Here is an 18,863-nt window from a genome sequence, read left to right as displayed (position 1 = left end):
ACCTTTTGCTTTGATGACAGCTTTGAACACTGACTTGAAGGAGTTTCGATTGTTAAGCACTCTTTGGCTGCTTTTCCTTCACTCTGCGGTCCATCACATCTCAAATGGGTTTAGGTCGGGCGATTGCGGAGGCCAGGTATTCTCTCCTCCTTGGTCAAATACTGTAGCACTTACATAGATTTGAGGTTTGAGATTTGAGGAACACACGTTATTATCTTCCATTTCTTGAAAAGTAACGGACATGCAAGTTTTCTACTCCCAATGATACATTATATCATTAACCGACAAGAGTTAAATCATTGTCTATAGTTGCCCTTGCCAGCGATCATGAGCATATTTACTAACCTTTGAAAAATCATAGAATGTTTTGCTCCACAACGATCCACCCACGGTTGGTCTCATAAGACACAGGGGGATCTCTGAGAATTCTTTGGCAGGACGGATGTGATAATCCGTTCCATAGTTATTGGCAGTAGCTTTTTTTTGTGAAAAAGCTACAGAAAATCCTATATTCCTATTCACGGTAACTAAACAAGCTTGATTTTGTTGTTGTCACGTGATTTTTGGCTGTACTTTTCTTCAGCGATCCTGGGATCATTCACCAGGGTTGTAGAGGTTAATACCAATGGGATTGAATACCATCAACCACTTCCTCACTGCAAAAATCCTGAGTGTTGTTTTTACTCTTAGTGTAATGAATGGCACCTCCTTTGCATTCCCTCTTTCTTCTCTCTTTCTTGACTGTCATTCTAAATCAACTACAAACTGAAAGTGGAGTGGCCTGCCCCCTCCATTTCTCTAAAAATAAACTCATGTTTGGTAAGCTTGTGTCAACTCGTCTTCCAGGTTCTATCCATCTGTCCCAAGGATATGCGGGCTGACATCTGTGTCCATCTCAACAGAAAGGTCTGTTTGCACATTTTTAAATGCTACTTCACATCATCCAGATACCATGTCACCCTTTAATCTAAGTTTTGAAAAAAGTGCTGATGATTAGCAGTTGTACATCCCTTATTGAAAATATATGTTAAAATTGTAATATATTTCCATTCAAAATGTGTTAACAATATGAAATGTAAATGTATGTATGCATACAGCAGTGGTTATCTAAGTGGGGTCCGGGGACCCCCAGGGGTCCTTGAGGGGGCTTCCAGGGGGGTTGAGATTAGATAACGTTTTATGATTTCTTCGTAAATTAATTCCCTACTTTTTCATATTACAGTGTCTCACAAAAGTATAAAGAATGGCAGATCTACAAGCTCAACACGTCTCATTGTGGCGTGTATTAACTTGTAGATCTGTTTTTTTTTTTTAATCCTTAAAATAAAGTTTTGGACTGTTGGTTAATGAGGTCTCCACCCGACGGCAACAGAATGTCATCTTTAATTTAGTAATAAACCAACAGTGGTGGAAAAAGTACTCAATTACTACTGCAATGTAGAAATGCTCAGAGGATCAACAGTAGAAAGTACTCATTATACAGAATATCCCATTTCAAGTTTTAAACTGTATAAAAATCGTTTGAAAATAGCAGATCTACACGCTCACAATGCGTCACGATTTGTAGATCGGCTCTTTTCAAATATATATTTGAAGTGGGTAATAATGTATGTGTTTTGTCATAATAGTCAAAATCAAAAAAGTAACTAGTCATATACTGTAATTGTATAGTATGAATACTCATTTCGCTCTCCCTTTCTCTCTCTCTCTCTCTCTCTCTCTCTCTCTCTCTCTCTCTCTCTCTCTCTCTCTCTCTCTCTCTCTCTCTCTCTCTCTCTCTCTCTCTCTCTCTCTCTCTCTCTCTCTTAGGTGTTCAACGAGCACCCGGCCTTCAGGCTGGCTAGTGACGGCTGCCTGCGCTCTCTGGCCGGAGAGTTCCAGACCATCCACTGTGCTCCAGGAGATCTGATCTTTCACGCCGGGGAGAGCGTCGACACACTCTGCTTCGTGGTGTCGGGGTCACTGGAGGTCATCCAGGATGATGAGGTCATCGCCATACTAGGTCAGTGGAACTACGAGCTCTGGGACCACCGGGCTATAAATTAAAATCAACTGCTCCATGGATGCTGTTCAACAGCCGCTAATGGTTAGGATGGGTTGAATGCAGACGATACATTCCAGGTGCGTGAAAATCTACATGGTGAATGTAACTTTCCCCTTGATGGGGGAGATTATATAAGATGAGATAGATAGGATGAGTCCATCCATCCATCCATCTTCAACCGCTTATCCGTAGTTGGGTCGTGGGGGCAACAGCTCCACCAGAGTGTTCCAGACTTCCCTGCAGAGCAACATTAGTGACTTCCTCCTGGGGGATCCCGAGACATTCCAAGGCCAGTGAGTTGATGTGTTTCCTCCAACTGCGCCTTGGTCTGCCCCAGGGTCTCCTCCCAGTGGGACGTGCCTCAAGAACCTCCCTAGGGAGACGCCCGAGAGGCATCCTAACCAGATGCCCGAACCACCTAAGCTGGCGAGGGACAGCGAGTGCATTCTCCGGCAGCGGCAGCAGCCACGGCGCTGCCGCCAATTGCCGACAACAGTCGTGGCAGTGTTTCCTCGGCCGTGGCAGTGTTTCCTCTGCCAAGCGGCAGGTGCCGGCAGCCGCCGGTCTGTGGCGGATTAGGAGGCTTTGCCGGTGGCAGAGGAAACACTGCCACGGCAGAGGAAACACTGCCACGGCTGTTGTCGGCAATTGGCGGCGTCGCCGTGGCTGCTGCCGCTGCCGGAGAATGCACTCGCTGCTTCTGAAGCTGGCTCCTTTCCAGGCGAAGAAGCAGTGACTCTACTCCGAGTCTCTCTCGTGTGACTGAACTTCTCACCCTATCTCTAAGGGAGATGCCAGCCACCCGTCAAAGAAAACTAATTTCGGCCGCTTGTATTCACAACCTTATTCTTTCGGTCGTGACCCACACTTCATGACCATAGGTGAGAATAGGAAAGAAGATCACTCGGTAGACAGAGAGCTTTGCCTTCTGGCTCAACTGATGAGTGACATAAATAAAACATGACATGAAAAGAAAAAAAGATCTCAGCCATGTGTAATCCACAGCTTGGCAGCCAGAATGTAGAAGTGTCCCAAACATTTTAGCTTGAAACTATCGTCTCCCGGGACCCTGCAAACTAGTACAAATCTCACAAGGCGCTGCAATGTGACACGTTGTCTATTTTCACTACTTAATAATAATAATCATAATAATAATAACTAGAAGCTCTAGCTCTAGCGTCATGCCAAGAAAAAAAGGAAAAGAAAATTATAGACTTGATTGCTTGTTTCTCTCTCAGCACAAAATCTGGCAACCCTGGCCAAAGAGACACGATTGATTGTTTCTCTCTCAGCTCAAAATGGCAACTGGCAACCCTGGCCAAAGACGCACATGGCAACCCTGTTTGTTTTGGCTTAGCACAAACGCTAGCAGGCAGTAGGTAGGCCTATGCTGCTGCACTCGTGAATAAATACAGTATGTAGCGCAATTTGCTGTTCAACAACTTATGGATATGTGTGGCTGACTAGCATGTCATATAAAGCAGGTAAGTGTTGGTGTTTGTGTGTGGATCTCTCCCACCTCTCCCTCTCTCTCTGTCAGTGTGTTGCGTGTGTTGCGCAGTCGCTGTGCTGCACAATAACGTTGCCTGAATGTGCCTGAATAATCGGGGCGGGATAATGAGCCTTGACCCACCCTGGGCAAGACCTAAGCTGAAAAGACTATCAGCGGAAGTGGCGGAAGTGTTGCGTGTAAGATAACTACGTCACGCGGTGCGGCTGTGTTTACTAGTCCCCACCCAATGATCATTTCAGCGGGAATACATTTTCGGGAACACAACGCGGCGATTGGTCAAAAAACGTTAACTTCCGGGGGGGGGTTACACGGCGGAAGTCCTGCCTTAGATAGCTTATTTGTCCTAGGTTGTGACCAGGCTCTTCTTTTTCGCAGTTAAGTGAGCCTGGGACCGAGGCTAGCCTTGACCCAAGAGTAGTTATATGAATAGTCTGTGGCAAGTGGAGTGCTGTGCTGGTAAGCTGGATCCTAGCAAACACACACCACGTCGACCCTATTCTGATTCTGGTAGTGGGATAATAATAAATATTACAATTATGTATTTTTTTAAATGTAGGAAATGGTATAAAGGGATATTTTCTCGCATCCATTTACTTGCATATTGAGTACTTTTGATGAATTTTATGAATTTTGATGCCAATACTTTTGTACTCAAGTACATTTTGAATTCTGGACTTTTACCTGTAACCGAGTATTTTGTAGTATTGATACTTTTACTCAAGTAAAACATTGAGTACATTTTTCCCACCACTGGTCCTATAGTTTATGCCTTGATGGGTCAGCTGACTGTCCAGGACCACTCCCATGTTCTTTGCAGTTTGAACAGGAGTCACCTGGGTGTTGTTGTTGTTGGAAATGGCAAGATCCTGCAGTACTTTGGACAGGAGGCATTACTTCCACAGCTTCTTTGTCTGTGTTGATCTGGAGGGGGCGAGAAGACATCCACTGTGACATGTCAGCCAGGTGTGCAGAGATGCACTCTTCAACCCGTGTCTGTGGCAGAGAGAGGCAAGGAGAAAACAGATTTAAGTGCAGGTGTTTCTGTGACGAAAAACGTTGCGCATAGAGCACAGAGGAGGAACGTATAGGAATAGTAACAAAACACATTGTCAGGTCAGGGATACAAGCACATGGGTTTCTGCATGTACTGTAGGCTCCCTTGTCCATAAAGTATTGTGGTGCCATAGGCTGGCTGCCTTCAGAAGGCATTCCAATGCATATAAGTCACATCCGCTATAGTATGCAATGCCATGCCTTTTCAATTTATTATATTGTCCAATTAGATTAGATTTCACCCTGGTTTAAAATATGTTAATGCATTAATTAATTTCATTGAGACACTTCAACTCAGGAATAACCAATGATATTGCAATGATATTGCATTTAATTTGGCGGTGTGGCTCTGCTCATGTGATATTACAGATTACCTGTGCAACATGACACAGAATATGATATCACCACCTGATTTGCACTGAGGGAATGTGGGTGTGAATGAGATGGCTTGTAGCGAATGAGAATGAAGAGAGTTGACGTGGAGAGACAGCTGATTTAAAGGAGCATGAATGAACTAACTGTTAGAGAATGACTGAGAGGGGGGGGTGGTCCGGGGAATAATGAAACTAATGAACTATCGCTGCACTGGATTTGCTATATGTGAATAGAGTAGACGAATTAATAGAGTTTTAAAATAATACGTCAAAATGTATGCACCTTTTTGTGATACGGCGGCGGCGGTGGCTCAGGGGGTAGAGTGGCCGGATGGTAACCACAAGGTTGCCAGTTCGAACCCGGGCTCCCCCAGAGATAGTGTCGAAGTGTCCTTGAGCAAGACACTGAACCCCTAATTGCTCCTGATGTGCTGGTTGGTGCCTTGCATGGTTTCCGCTGCCATCGGTGTATGAATGTGTGTGTGAATGGGTTAATGTAATGCACAACCTATGTAAAGCGCCTTGGATAAAGGCGCTACAGTATATAAATGCACCATTTACCAGTTACTGTAGGTCAATCGGCATGAAAAGTTGATATAATCTCCATCCTACTCTATTGGCAGAGGTAAGAAAGTAAAGATACAAGATACAGACAAAGGTACAAAATACAATTGGGTAAAAGCTGGCGTGTTGTTGTCTGGGTCACTTGATAATGTTGACATTCAGGAAGGTCACAGCTCTCCCGGCTGAGTCAACAAGAGCCCAGCTGATGTGGGTTCTCCAGAACCGATATTGATCCTTACATTATGTGGATCGAACATGACTGATTATTGATAATATCAGTCACCCTATGCTGTGGACCACCGCGTATATTAATCAGGACTATAGATCTATGGTCTACTCTACTGTTTGTCTACTAACTGACCGATTACCACACCTGCTCAGTGCTCACAACCCTCATTTAAAGAATTTAAATGTATCTCCTATGAATACATTTTTTAATTCACAACAGAATGAATACTGTTTCTGATTAACTTTCTACCTCTTATTGGCTCATTCAATAACCATTTTGATTGCAATCCAATCGATTCCTCCACTCTAGAATTTTGCTGTCATCTATGCAGAAATGACTGATTCATATTAATCCAATGATGGACTGACAGACTGACAGATCAAGAGATCTCCATCTCCATATAATGGGACAATAACAGATACAGAGATCTCTGACATCAGGGATCTCCATGGGTATAAAAGGGACCAAAGCCATGAAAGGGACAAGGGACAGAAACGGAGATCACCATATAGCCTATGGCAGGGGTGGGCAACTGGCGGCCCGGGGGCCACATGCGGCCCCCACCTTCACTTAATGTGGCCCTCAAGTTAATGTCAGGATACTGATATAATATTGGTTTCAGCTGTTTACAATTCCACGACTTGCACACATGACCCGCTTTAATTACTTCAGTCTAAATTAGTAGCTCAATGCTCAACACAAGTATAATTAAAAGGCATTTGGAATTACATAAAAATGTTAATTTTCAGGATTCCAATTCAAAAATAGTAAAAAATAATTCAACATTTCAATTCTAATATAGCAAAAATAGCCGATCTACAAGCGCAGCGCGACGCGTTTTGAGCTTGTAGATCGGCTATTTTTGCGACGACAGTAATATATGGCCCTAGGGAGTGAGTGTGGAAATATAGTGGCCCTCTCCATCGTCAAAGTTGCCCACCCCTGGCCTATGGGCATATCAGTCGGCATTGGTGGTGCAACGTACACAACAGGTGACATCTACGGCTTGAACCTACATGTCATACTTTGCTTAGAAATCTTTGATACATTTGCCTTGTTAGCCTGGTTACAACATTTAAACAAGAGAGAGATGGGGAAATAATTTTAACAAAACTGGAAGTAAAAAAGAAAGAAAGAAAAGGAGTTATTGACAGGAAGGGATATAGCTGGACTGCGAAACAGAAGGAAATATATAATATATCAAAAAGAGGACAAGAGAGATGGAGAAAAGAGAGTGGAAGAAAGCTGTTTTGGCAGAAAGATGAAACAAAGAGGGAGAGAGGAAAGGAGAAATGGTATTGTTGTCCAAAAAGTGATACAGAGTGAAAGAGAAGAGCTAGAGCCAGACTGGAAGTGAGGGCGGTAATGTGACCAGTGGAGGAAAAGAGGAGACATGGAACATAAGATTGAGAGAGACAGAAGTCAGGAAGTGTGGATCTGTCGGAAAGAGGAGAAACGAGTGCTGAAGAGAAGAAAGAGAGAGTGGCATAAAGAGACAGATTGTGTTAGGGCAAAAAAACAAAAGAGAGGAAGAGAGTGTCACCTCCTCTCCTCATCTCCTGGGTGTCCCTCACTACTTGTTTCTTCTTCTTCTTCATTTTCTTCTACTTCTTCATCTACTGCTTCGTCTTCTTCAACGTCTTTGTCTCCCCCCTTCATGTTGTATTACTTCCCCCCCCCCCCCTCCCTACCTTCATTAGAGCGCTGCTTCCGCCAGACAAGCAGCTAGCAGTCGGGGCTTCATAAAAAGCGTATTAGCCACAGATGAATCGCCACGTGACATCAATGCCATTAATCTCCGGCTCAGATAGGCGAACGACACATCATCACCCCCCCCCCCCATCATCACCCCCCCCCCCCCCCCCCATCATCACCCCCTCCAACACCATGGGTGGTGGAGGAGAGTCTAGGCAAGGAATAAAGAGTAATAGAAGAAGGGGAGAAGGAAGGACTGTAGGAGACAGAGGGATAATGTGTGTGGGTGGGTGTGTGCATCACAGCATGAGAGAGAGGTGCATCGTTTTGAAAATTCCTTCCCTACTCAGCCTGTCTGCGCTCTGTCTTCTATATTACTGCTCAGGAGGAGAGTGGGAAATAGATCTTTCCAACTCTGCAATAAATGTAGCGAAGGAGAGACACTACAGACTGACTGGCAGAGAGAGAGAGAAATGCACACACACACACACACACACACACACACACACACACACACACACACACACACACACACACACACACTTGTTGTTCTGCTCTAAGAGACAAAACTTGTGTTGCTTAATTTTGTGTGTTCAAGGCGTTGCTTTTCATGATGGGACAAGTCAATAACAGTACTGAAACTAGAAAAAGTGCCCTTCTGGGCACAGGTCTCCACCAGGAGGATAGGCGTGTGTGTGATGTTTGGCAAAATGTTTAGGAGTAATATAATCGTGTGTGTGTGTGTGTGTGTGTGTGTGTGTGTGTGTGTGTGTGTGTGTGTGTGTGTGTGTGTGTGTGTGTGTGTGTGTGTGTGTGTGTGTGTGTGTGTGTGTGTGTGTGTGTGTGTGACAGACACAGCTTGGCCTGATTTGAAAACTGTCAAGTGGCATTTCTTCCTCAGCCTAGTGGGAATATGCATGCACAGTTTCACCGCAATCAGACGCTGCATGGAGTAGTTGTGGCGATTTGTACAAAACGGGTACAAAGCGGGCTACTCCTGAAAAGTTTAGAAGCCAATCATAGACAATGAAGGTGGATTATGAGAAATCAAACAAACCCGTCTTGATCACATGACTATGGAGAGCATGTGTACCGATTTGCGTGAAATTTGGATAACATCTGAAGGAGTAATATTAAAAAATGTGTTTTACATATGTTGGCCTCATGGTGGCGCTATAAAGAGCATATGTGAAAAATTCCAGGCAAAGGTTTTTCCTTGGTCTCTAGGGAGTTGGCATACAAAGTTATCCACAAATCCGTGGAGTTGGAGGTAAAAACACTTTTCGGCCAGTTATAGCGCCACCATGAGGCTGAGTTGAAAATGTTCACGTGGCATTTCTTCCTCGGCCTAGTGGGAATGTGCGTGCGCAATTTCATGGAAATCACACAATGTGTTCATGATTTGCAGCATTTTGTATCAAGATGGAGTCTGAGAAATCTGAAAGACCTGTTTCGTTGAATGGCTCTAGAGAGACTGTGTACCAATTTGCGTGATGTTTGGACAAAATCTGTAGGTGTACTGTCCAAAAACCTGTTTTGCACAAAGCGGCCTCCTGGTGGCGCTATAACAGGCCGTTCTGGAAATTCTGGGGCAGAGGTTCATCGTTGGCATCCAGGGAGTGTGTGTGCAAAATTTGGCATCGACCGGGTTAACGGTGCCAGAGATTAGCTGTTCACAGACGGACGGACGGACACACAGACGGACGGACACACGGACACACGGACGGACGGAGTGCAAAACATACTCTCTCCCCATGCCTTCGGCCTGGTGGAGACAAATATCTGATGCAAGGTCTGTTAAAAATACTATTATATCATAGCAATTAACTGGAACCAACATTTTTGAGTTCTTCTCTCAGCAGGGTTAAATGTGGTTCCAGAGGCAAGTGACCCAACAGATACTGTTTATCATTGATGGGCAAATGGTGAGACTTAATGAGATGGACAGCTTTTCGTTGTATCTGTCAGTTTCTGTCCATCAGGTTGTTCCCGAGTTAAAATTGCTGACACTGAAGTCAGTAGCTAGTTGAAATCAGCCCGAGGCTCGTACGATAAATCATTTTATTTCCCACAAAATAAAGTCAAGACTTAGAAACTAATTGTATTTTGCTACATGACAATTAGCAAAATACTAATTACCCCCCCCCCCCCTCCAGGCGGCAGGGCCACCGCCCCAAGAAGCAGCCCCGATGCAACGCATCGAGACCCCTGCCCGGGCGACCACCCCCCCCATACCCAAAGGGCAGACAAGCCCCCACTCCAAAGCAGAGCACCCACTAGGGAAGAATTTCATCTCACTTTTAAGGGACCAAGTCTGAAGGGCCTATGGTCACCTTAATGTACAGTATTTGTATGTTTTTTTCTTCTTCTTCCGCCAAATATTGCAGTCCTGGCTTAACCGTGCAGTTGATTTTCGCGAAACTTGGCAATATGGTAGAGGGCTATGCCATACTGTGAAGTTGCGAAGCCCACAACCATTGGCCAAAGGGTGGCGCTATAGCACTCAATTGAAAATGCAAACTTTGAAGAGGCATAGTTCATGAACCGTCAGCAATAAAAGTTCGATACACATCTCCTCATGCCGAACAACTTTAGATCACCCACTATTTTGAATTATTAATAATTTCTTCTGTCTGCACTCCAGGCCAAACCGTGCAGTCATTTTTTACGAAAGCCATTTAGAGTCAGCTATTTAAAATGTGTTAATTGTGAGGGGGCACGGTGGCACAGTCGGTAGTGCTGTCGCCTCACAGCTCACGGTGAACCTTTTCCCACACTGGTCACATTGATATGGCTTCTCTCCTGTATGAATTCTCTGGTGACATTTGAGAGTACTTTTCTTGCTGAACCTAATCCCACACTGGTCACAGGGGTAGGGCTTCTCTCCTGTATGAATTCTCTGGTGTATCATGAAATTACTGCTCTGGTAGAACCTTTTCCCACACTGATCACAGTAGTAGGACATCTCTCCTGTATGAATTCTCTGGTGACATTTAAGTCTATATCTTTGTTTGAACCTTGTCCCACATTGGTCACAGGGGTAGGGCCTCTCTCCTGTGTGAATTATCTGGTGACATTTGAGAGTACTCCTGACACTGAACCTTTTCCCACACTGGTCACAGTGGTAGGGCTTCTCTCTTGTATGAATTACACTGGCGGCAACTGGGCAGGAGATGCACCTGGGATGGAGAGGGATGGGATATAAAGAAATAATTCATGAAAAACATAATGTTTGAAAACAACACGCCAGCTCATAACATGCCAGCCGATAATTCACTCAATGTCTGAATGTCTGAATTAATTTCTGAAACACTGTCGTTGCTCCTCACTGGCTCTCACCAATCGCTCTGGCTTTTCACTTAGGCATTGGCCATAATTTTATGATCATCTTAACGAAGCCCTTTTTTTCATTTAATAAATTATAAATTAATAATAAATTAATAATTAATTAGTTAGTGAATTAAAAGTTCCCATCGACTTACATGGGAAAATGCGACACCTCACACCCCCGCCCCCTAGCATCACCTGCATCACTGGCCACCATTCTCGGCGTTACCCCACTGTCATGCTTCCTCTGCTACAGCCGCAACACAACAAACAGTGGCATATACAATTTTGCGCCTGGCCCAGCACTGCCACTGCTGACACACTGTGACGCCCCCATTTCTTCTGCTGCACCGCCGCGACCACACGCTTTCCCCACATGTTGCTCACGAAGGACACACTGCTGAACACTTTCCCAGTAGCCTAAAGGTGTTTCGAGACCACAAAATGGAATGAGCAGGTCCATTTGGTTCGATAATATAATCCACCACTCTAGGGAGGTGGGGGAAGACAAGCATGGAAACGAGTGAGCTGGCGCGAGTGGGTCCATTTGGTTTAATACACTCCCAAGGTTTAATTACTGTGTACTTTTTATATCTGTTGTATCATAATGTAATCCACCACTCGAGGGAGGGGGAAGACAGCTACAGCTCTTGTATGGAAACGACTGAGCTGGCGCTAAGGGACTTTTTTCCCCTTTTTTTTAACACCAACGCTGACCTGTGGGACCAAGTGAAGCGACTGGAGCAACTGGAAACATATATATCTTCAGGTTTGAACGCAGCTTCAGTCCCCAAGCCTCTAGCCTGCAGGCTTTATAGTCCACTTGCCAGAATGTGAACCCGGACATGTTGAGTACACCAACATTTTATGATACAAATATTTAGTATAGGTCTCCAGCATGTAGAAACTGCCGGATGCTAACTTGCATATGTTGAGCAATTTTCATAATTGGCATAATTACTGTAGCTTTAATGAATATAATCACATATATGGACAATATTTCAGCCGATAGTCCCAGACCTTAGGCGTATTTTTGCGCTCATCAGTCTTAAAAGCACCAAATTTGGCCCAGATGTAAACCAGGGCATACTCTACTGATTTAGCTAGGGTGCCCGAGCCGGCAACCTTCGGGTTTGCCATAGCGGCCAAATCCAATATGGCCGCCACCTAAAACGGTTTTGTCTGTAACATTTCAACAAGATGAGCTACAAATGCAAACTTGGTTTCTATTTTATGTTTTCTGAACATTACAAATACGTTGGAATGCTTATCATTACGATTGGGTGTGTCAGGAACCCTAATTTGCATATTTCCAAGATGGCGTATAAAAGGCTACTTGCCGGCCCATAGAGCCCCATTGTTAACACGGACATGTTGAGTAGGCCTACACCAACGTTTTAAGTTAGAAATGTTGAGTATAGGTCCCCACCATGTAGAAACTGCCGGATGCTAACTTGCATATGTTAAGCAATTTTCATAATTTGCATAATCTTAGCGAAAATAGCCGATAGAGAGAGAAAATGAGGGGGCCAAGGATAGACCCCTGGGGACCTCATCAATGAAGTAGGCCTATATACTGTAGTATGGTTCAAGTTCACCCTGATTGGTTCACCCTGATTGGTTCACCGATCTGTCCGTCAGCCCCGGTCTCCCCCCCCCCCCCCCCCCCCCCACCCCCCCCCAGTGCAGCACTGTTATTGTGTCGACCAGAAGCAGAAACCACTGGTTGCTGGAGTATACCATTCTAACGGACTGTCAAAGTTATTTCCACAGAGTCGGCACACGTTGGTTTTTTTCTTAGACGGTGTGGTGGGTTCTTCAGCCATTCTCCTCATTTTCCTCGCATAGCCTCGTTTGAAGTTCCACTGGTAATGATTTCCTCACGGTGTTATTTTGACGGGTGCACACCGCTCAGAGCCCTGACGTCACATCATTTGAAGCGACGCCTACGCGGAAGGGTTGACTCCCACGTTTAGGCCAGTGCAGCCCATGCGTAAATCCAGGCTTTCATTTTTCGCGCAGACGAAATGAAAGCCTGGGTATCGAGGCTAGGGTGTGAGTGATCAACACACATCTCTTAGATCGGAAGGTAACTTTGAATATTTTTGAGGGACGCTAGCCACAGCTTTGTGGGCCTGCATGTGAACACAAACATTGGCTGATGATTGCCTGATCACCCCATAGCGGCCGATTGTTTAATGTTACACCTTGATTTACCCAGGGGAACCTTTCGGTTACAAACTCGCTCCTCTTACCCAGAGGTTCTTAACCTATGGGTTATTTTGATTAGCTTAATGTGCAACATTGTTTTCTCACTCAACAGTAAACAAACCAACTGTAGTAATTATATACAGGGTATCTGCACATTTCTAAATAAAGACTTAATGACTCTTTTAATACCAAAATATTAAGTAAGAAAGTAAGTGAAAATAGCCGATCTACAGATCATCAAACATAACATAAACATTAATTATTATACACAGGAGTTGTGTGATCAAAGAGGTGTGGGGGGGGGGGGGGGGGGGGGAAGAACAACTGTTAATTAAGGGGCCAAGCCTGAAGGGGATATGGTCCCTTATTGTATTTGTATGTTTTATTCTTCTCTTTCTTCCGCGACATATTACAGTTCTGGCTTAACCGTGCAGTCATTTTTTGCGAAACGTGGCAATATGGTAGAGGGCTATGCCGTGGGTGCACTTCCAGGGCTGAGAGGGGCCTGTCGCTCGGCTGCTCGACATGTCTGTAGGGCCAGTGGGCCACCCTTCCTTCGAGTGGCGTTTTGGGTTAAGGTTAGGTTTAACATATAGTGTACAGTAGGGGGAGGGTACATTATAGAAGACAGTATAGGAGAGGCATAACGTAGGAGATCTTTGAGGGAGACAGTGTAGGAGAAACATGGTAAGAGGTCTTTGAGGGAGAGCGTATAGGAGGAACGAACAACTGAGAGGGAGACAGTGTAGGAGAGATAGACACTTGGAATGTTGAGAGGGAGACAGTGGAGGAGAGGCAAACAGGAAAGCTGGGAGCAGCTGGGTAGTACACACGGGGAAAGGCAATGTTGAACATGTCCATGAAAACACCAGCCAGCTGTGCCATATACTGTACTCTCTGATCCCCAGGCCTAGGATGCCGTCTGGCTCGGCCACATTGTGGGTATTCTATTTCTGTTGACGCACGTCAGCCTTGGCGATAACCAGAGTACTGGTCATTGTCCACGGTAGTGGGGGATCCCTCCGGGAGGCTAGTGTTAATAACGGAAGTAAAAAAAACAACCTATTCAGGTCATCCAGGGTCGAAGCCAATGATGTTATACTGTAGCTGTGCAGCTGGGTCTCCTTTTGGACCCTATACGTGGTTGACCACGTATAGGGACTCTATACTAGTGTCTTTTATCCCGTTCTGTGTCTCCATCTTCTCACTGTATTCCTGTTTGGCTGCGGAGATCATGACAGACTTTTAGTTTTCTCGCTTCGTCTACTGGAGGTGAAGGCAGCTTGTACTGTACTGTACGTCACTGTTGATCCATGGTTTCTGGTCTGGAACTTCCTCTATACACTTTTGGATTAATCCAATGTCTCCTTCCATGTACTCGTCGATGTTGCCATCTGATGCCCAGACAGTCCACAGTCCAGTAAAAGCAAGTTTTGAATCACAGCATCCATGTGATTGCGTGTGGTTCCAGAGGCGAGTGAACAACTACATGCTTGATGGGCACATGGAGTGACTTAATGAGATGGACGGACAGCTTTTCAGTGTATCTGTCAGTTTCTGTCCATCAAGTTGCTCCTCAGTTAAAGTACTCATAATGAAGTCAGTAGCTGGTTGAAATCAGGCCAATGTTCGGGCCAAGTTCGTGGAGTGATCTTTTTCCCCCCCTTTCCTTTCAGTATTTAATCCTCTGAGAATCTCTGACTGCTGAGTAGGTTGATCTAATGCTATAGACTGCAGATCGAAAGGAAGATCATTTGAACTTGTTTATAGTTTAAACCTGCCTTACATAGAAATAAACTAATCTGTGCGATATGAATAATGCTGTGCTGCTCATCCACCAATGTTGTTTGTCCTATCCTTTCTAACGGCATGTTTTCAAAATCCAGCTTGACTCTAAGCTTCTCCTAAGAATTTGGGCTCCCCTCCCCAAGCTCATGCCAGATTTGTTGAGAGATCTTGGCTTTGCTGTTTAAAATCTACTCACCCCATTCCCATAGCTATGCTTCCCACTATTTTAGCTTTTTCAGCACAAGATGACTTTGCACAAATCTCTATCAGTATATTACAACCAAGAAGTGGTGTTAACCATTTCGGAAGCGTTAACAGTAACACCCTCGGTGTTACGAAAGTGTTCACATCCACACTCTTTGCGCAGTGAAATCCTTACAAACAAAAACACCGAAACTTGCTTACAATACACTCACCTGGCAACCCTGCTTCACGTCTTTCTATTGGCTCCACACACTACAAATACCACACACACCACATACACACAGAGCTATGTTCCACACACACACACACACACACACACACACACTACACAGCGATTTGGAGTGGAATCACACAGAGCGCAAACGAAAGAGTACAGTGCGCAAGTCCCAAACGGAATGTCACATAATGTGTGCAGTCACAGTGTGGGATAGTTTGGTTGTGACCAGCACGTCTTCACTGAACAAACACTTTATCCAACCCTTCCTTTTTCTCTCCGCTGTGTCCGACAGTCGGAGACTATGAGGTGGGGGGACGCTCCTATTACGAGCCTCGCTACAGTACACAAACTATTTACCTTATCCGCTACTGTATGTGAAGGGCACAATAATGGGTTTAAAAACACAGCTGAAGTGGAGGCAGTCAAATCCCGCAATTTCCTTCTTCACATTGCCGCCGCAATGTGAAGATCCCCTATAGGGAATAGCAGTTGACCAATCAGCACAGCTAAAGTGGGAAGGAAGGCAGGATGAACTGGCACTGTGAGTGACCTCTGCTTAATACGAGATGTAAAGCTTTGGCCGCAGAGCTCTGCATGATTAGGTCAAGGCAGTACTTTTTTAAGTGTGGGTGGAGGCTGTACGCCTCCTGGGGGGGCACCAGGAAGCGCTAGGGGGACAATTCAAAAGGAGGGAGGGAAACGTCATTTAAATATATATATATATATATATATAATGTTTAATTAAAAACAAAATCCAATTCAGTTCATTATTGTGCCAGTTTAACCACCTTCTTTAGGTTTTTCAAACATTTTCAAAATCTTTTGAAAATAGCCGATCTGCAGTATTTATAAGCTCACAAACTATCTCAGTACAACGCGTGGTGACCTTTTATATTGTCTATTTTTACTTTTTAAAATGTTCAAATTCTACTACACTACCTGAAATAGCAATGTGGTAGAATTTGAGTTTATGTGAGTTTATATGAGGAGTGGACGACTTAGAGAGGGTGTGCAAGGAACCAACACATGAACCAGAAAACGGCAAACTTCAATACTTCATAGAATGGCTGCATAACGACAAGGCTGGCAGCCAGCAGCTCATGCTGTTATTAAAGAACTCCTCCCCTACAGTGTTGGAAGATCCAGCGGGAATAACTTTGCGTCCACCGGGACAATGTTCCATGAGAGTATATGGATTCTGTTCAAGTTCTTCTTAAGCCACACAGTAGATTTTGACAGTTACTCATCAGCCCAGCTTGGCAGAAAACCAGCGTCTGGCAATGAGAAGCTATAAGGAAGTACAGAAGACATGTGACAGTCTTTTATTCTAGTGATGAGGACTAACGTTGTGTTTATTCGTTTTCTAATTATGCTGTTCAGTATGTAAAGACCATAGTTCCATTGATGTTCAAATGCTAGTTTCTTTGATGTCTTTATGAATAAATATGTGATACACACATCATCGTCACCCTCGCATCCAACCTTGGAGCACGGCACATCAGCCGTCACATGCCCTAGGTTGGATACGCTCAGGGAATGATGAATGCCTGAATGATTATCTAGATGTATTTCACCACATGAACCCGAGCGTCTCTATTCTGGGCATGTCATAGTAGGCCAACATTCGGGGCCCTTTTCCACCGGGTTGAACTGGTTCTGTTCTTTTATTTTCCCACCAAATTAAGGCTTCATAATTCACATGTTATTAATAGGGATGTTAATAGTTAATCGCTGTTAAGATTGTTGTCAATCAATAAGTAACACTATTTTGTAAGCTACAACCTTGAGCGCAGTGCCAGCAATGTATTTATTATCTCTCGCGGAATCAAAAGAAAAGTCTCAGTAATCTCATCTCTGCTCGTGTAAAAAAAAAGTACAACATCATACATTACTATGGAGTGTAATCTGTACTGAATGTGTCGCCACAGCAGAAACTTGTGTCTAAAACACTCCACTTTAGATATTCTGTACAAACGGTATTGATCTGATTTCAGATTTCAGATTTTTATTGAAGGGACAGCCCCTTGAGATGCATCATCTCATTTTCAAGAGGGACCCATAATGATCGTGAACGAATTGACTTATTGGTTCTATTTAAAATGTGTAAAAATATTATTTTGGGAAACTAACTGGCTGCCATTGACGATTGAATTACCCCAGTGAAATAAATAAATATATGTAGACTGTAAACATGAACGGCCAATGTTCATCATGACGTATCCTTGAGTACTGCTTAAAACTGGTGGAAATGTGGTTTGCGGCCGGTTCGTTAGAAAGGACCTGCATAGTGTAGGTCTGTAGGATACTTGTATAGGTACCGGTATACATAGTATTGTATAATGTTGTTCTGTTTTGACGGTGCTTGTTATCTATCTATCTATCTATCTATCTATCTAAAGTTATTTTGGTAGAAAAAGGGCCTCAGTGAAAATAGTAGATCTACAATCTCACAACGTGTCACATCTCTAACACACACGCACGCATATGCACGCGCGCGTGCGCTCTCTCTCTCTCTCTCACTCTACCACACATTAGGACACATTAAGCCATATCTGAACACAGTAGGGGGTGGATGTGTAGAGACACAACAATGTAGAGGAAGGAAAAAGGAAGATGAATATTGCGCACGCACGCACGCACGCACGCACACACACACACACACACACACACACACACACACACACACAATATGCCCTGCGGCTTAAAAGAAATCTCACCAACATTAAGTTTCATCTCTCTTGGCTAAATCATTTCATATGAACTGACTAGAAAAAAGCAGTTCCTGGAGAAACTGTGTGGGCTTACTTAAATCGACTTTTTCATAGTTTGACAGCGAATATTACCCATATTATATTATTTTATCAAATTATCTTTCATTTCATAATCGATTAAAACATTTAGTTTGATTAACTTTTGAACCCCACAGTTCACACACAATTCCACCATCATAAAAGAAGTCTAACTGTGTACCGGATAATGTATCGGCCAAAGTAAGTACTATTTGTGACCTTATTTGTGAGCAGCAAATGAGCAGGGAAACGTCTGCAGTGTAGTGCCGGAGATCTTTAAGCCGTGGTTATTTATTGATGCAAAGGGCTGGATAATCAATACAGTATTGTGAAAAATAACATGCTGATACCTGGCTGTATCGATTTGTTGTTATCCTCACATTGACAAACTGGCTGCTAGTGGGCATGCTGATTAGTGTGGTGCTGCTCACCTTTGGCCAAACGGAAATGGCAATGTTTATGAATACATCACATACTGTGCATCCCAAGAACAATGTTGGGGGGTCCCTGGAACAGACGGGGGTCCGTGGCCAAATACAGCAGTGTGGAGAAAGGTTCTGTCCAATGCATTTTGTACAGGACTGTAGCAGCAGCAACATGTCTTCTGTGGCTAAGGCTATCGATGGAGAGTGTTGTACTGGCAGTGTCCTGGTCAACTCCAATTATTTTGAGGGCCTTCCTCTGAATATTGTCAAGTAGACCAAGATGTGTAGGTGGAGCACTCATTTAGCTGAGTGAGGCGTACTCCATGACACTGCGGACCTGTAGCTTGTAGACAGTTGCTCGGCTCTCAGTAGTGAGTTTACTGGCCACTGGCCACAAATTTGACACACATGCACATTCCACACCAGAAAT

The 18,863-nt window shown here is 44.2% G+C and overlaps 1 protein-coding gene across 1 annotated transcript in view; it reads left to right on the top strand.

Annotated features, from left to right (window-relative positions):
• Positions 1-18,863, top strand: part of kcnh5b (potassium voltage-gated channel, subfamily H (eag-related), member 5b) — a 158,212-nt gene that overhangs the window by 97,742 nt on the left and 41,607 nt on the right. The window contains exons 11-12 of the mRNA XM_079528164.1: positions 847-906; positions 1,810-2,002. Coding sequence (XP_079384290.1) covers positions 847-906; positions 1,810-2,002 — 253 coding nt within the window. The remainder of the gene's footprint in view (positions 1-846; positions 907-1,809; positions 2,003-18,863) is intronic.

The sequence above is a fragment of the Electrona antarctica genome, assembly GCF_951216825.1.
Source record: "Electrona antarctica genome assembly, chromosome: 18".
Classification (NCBI taxonomy): domain Eukaryota; kingdom Metazoa; phylum Chordata; class Actinopteri; order Myctophiformes; family Myctophidae; genus Electrona; species Electrona antarctica.
Note: the sequence above shows the minus strand (reverse complement) of the source record. Positions and strands in the feature narration are given on the sequence as shown.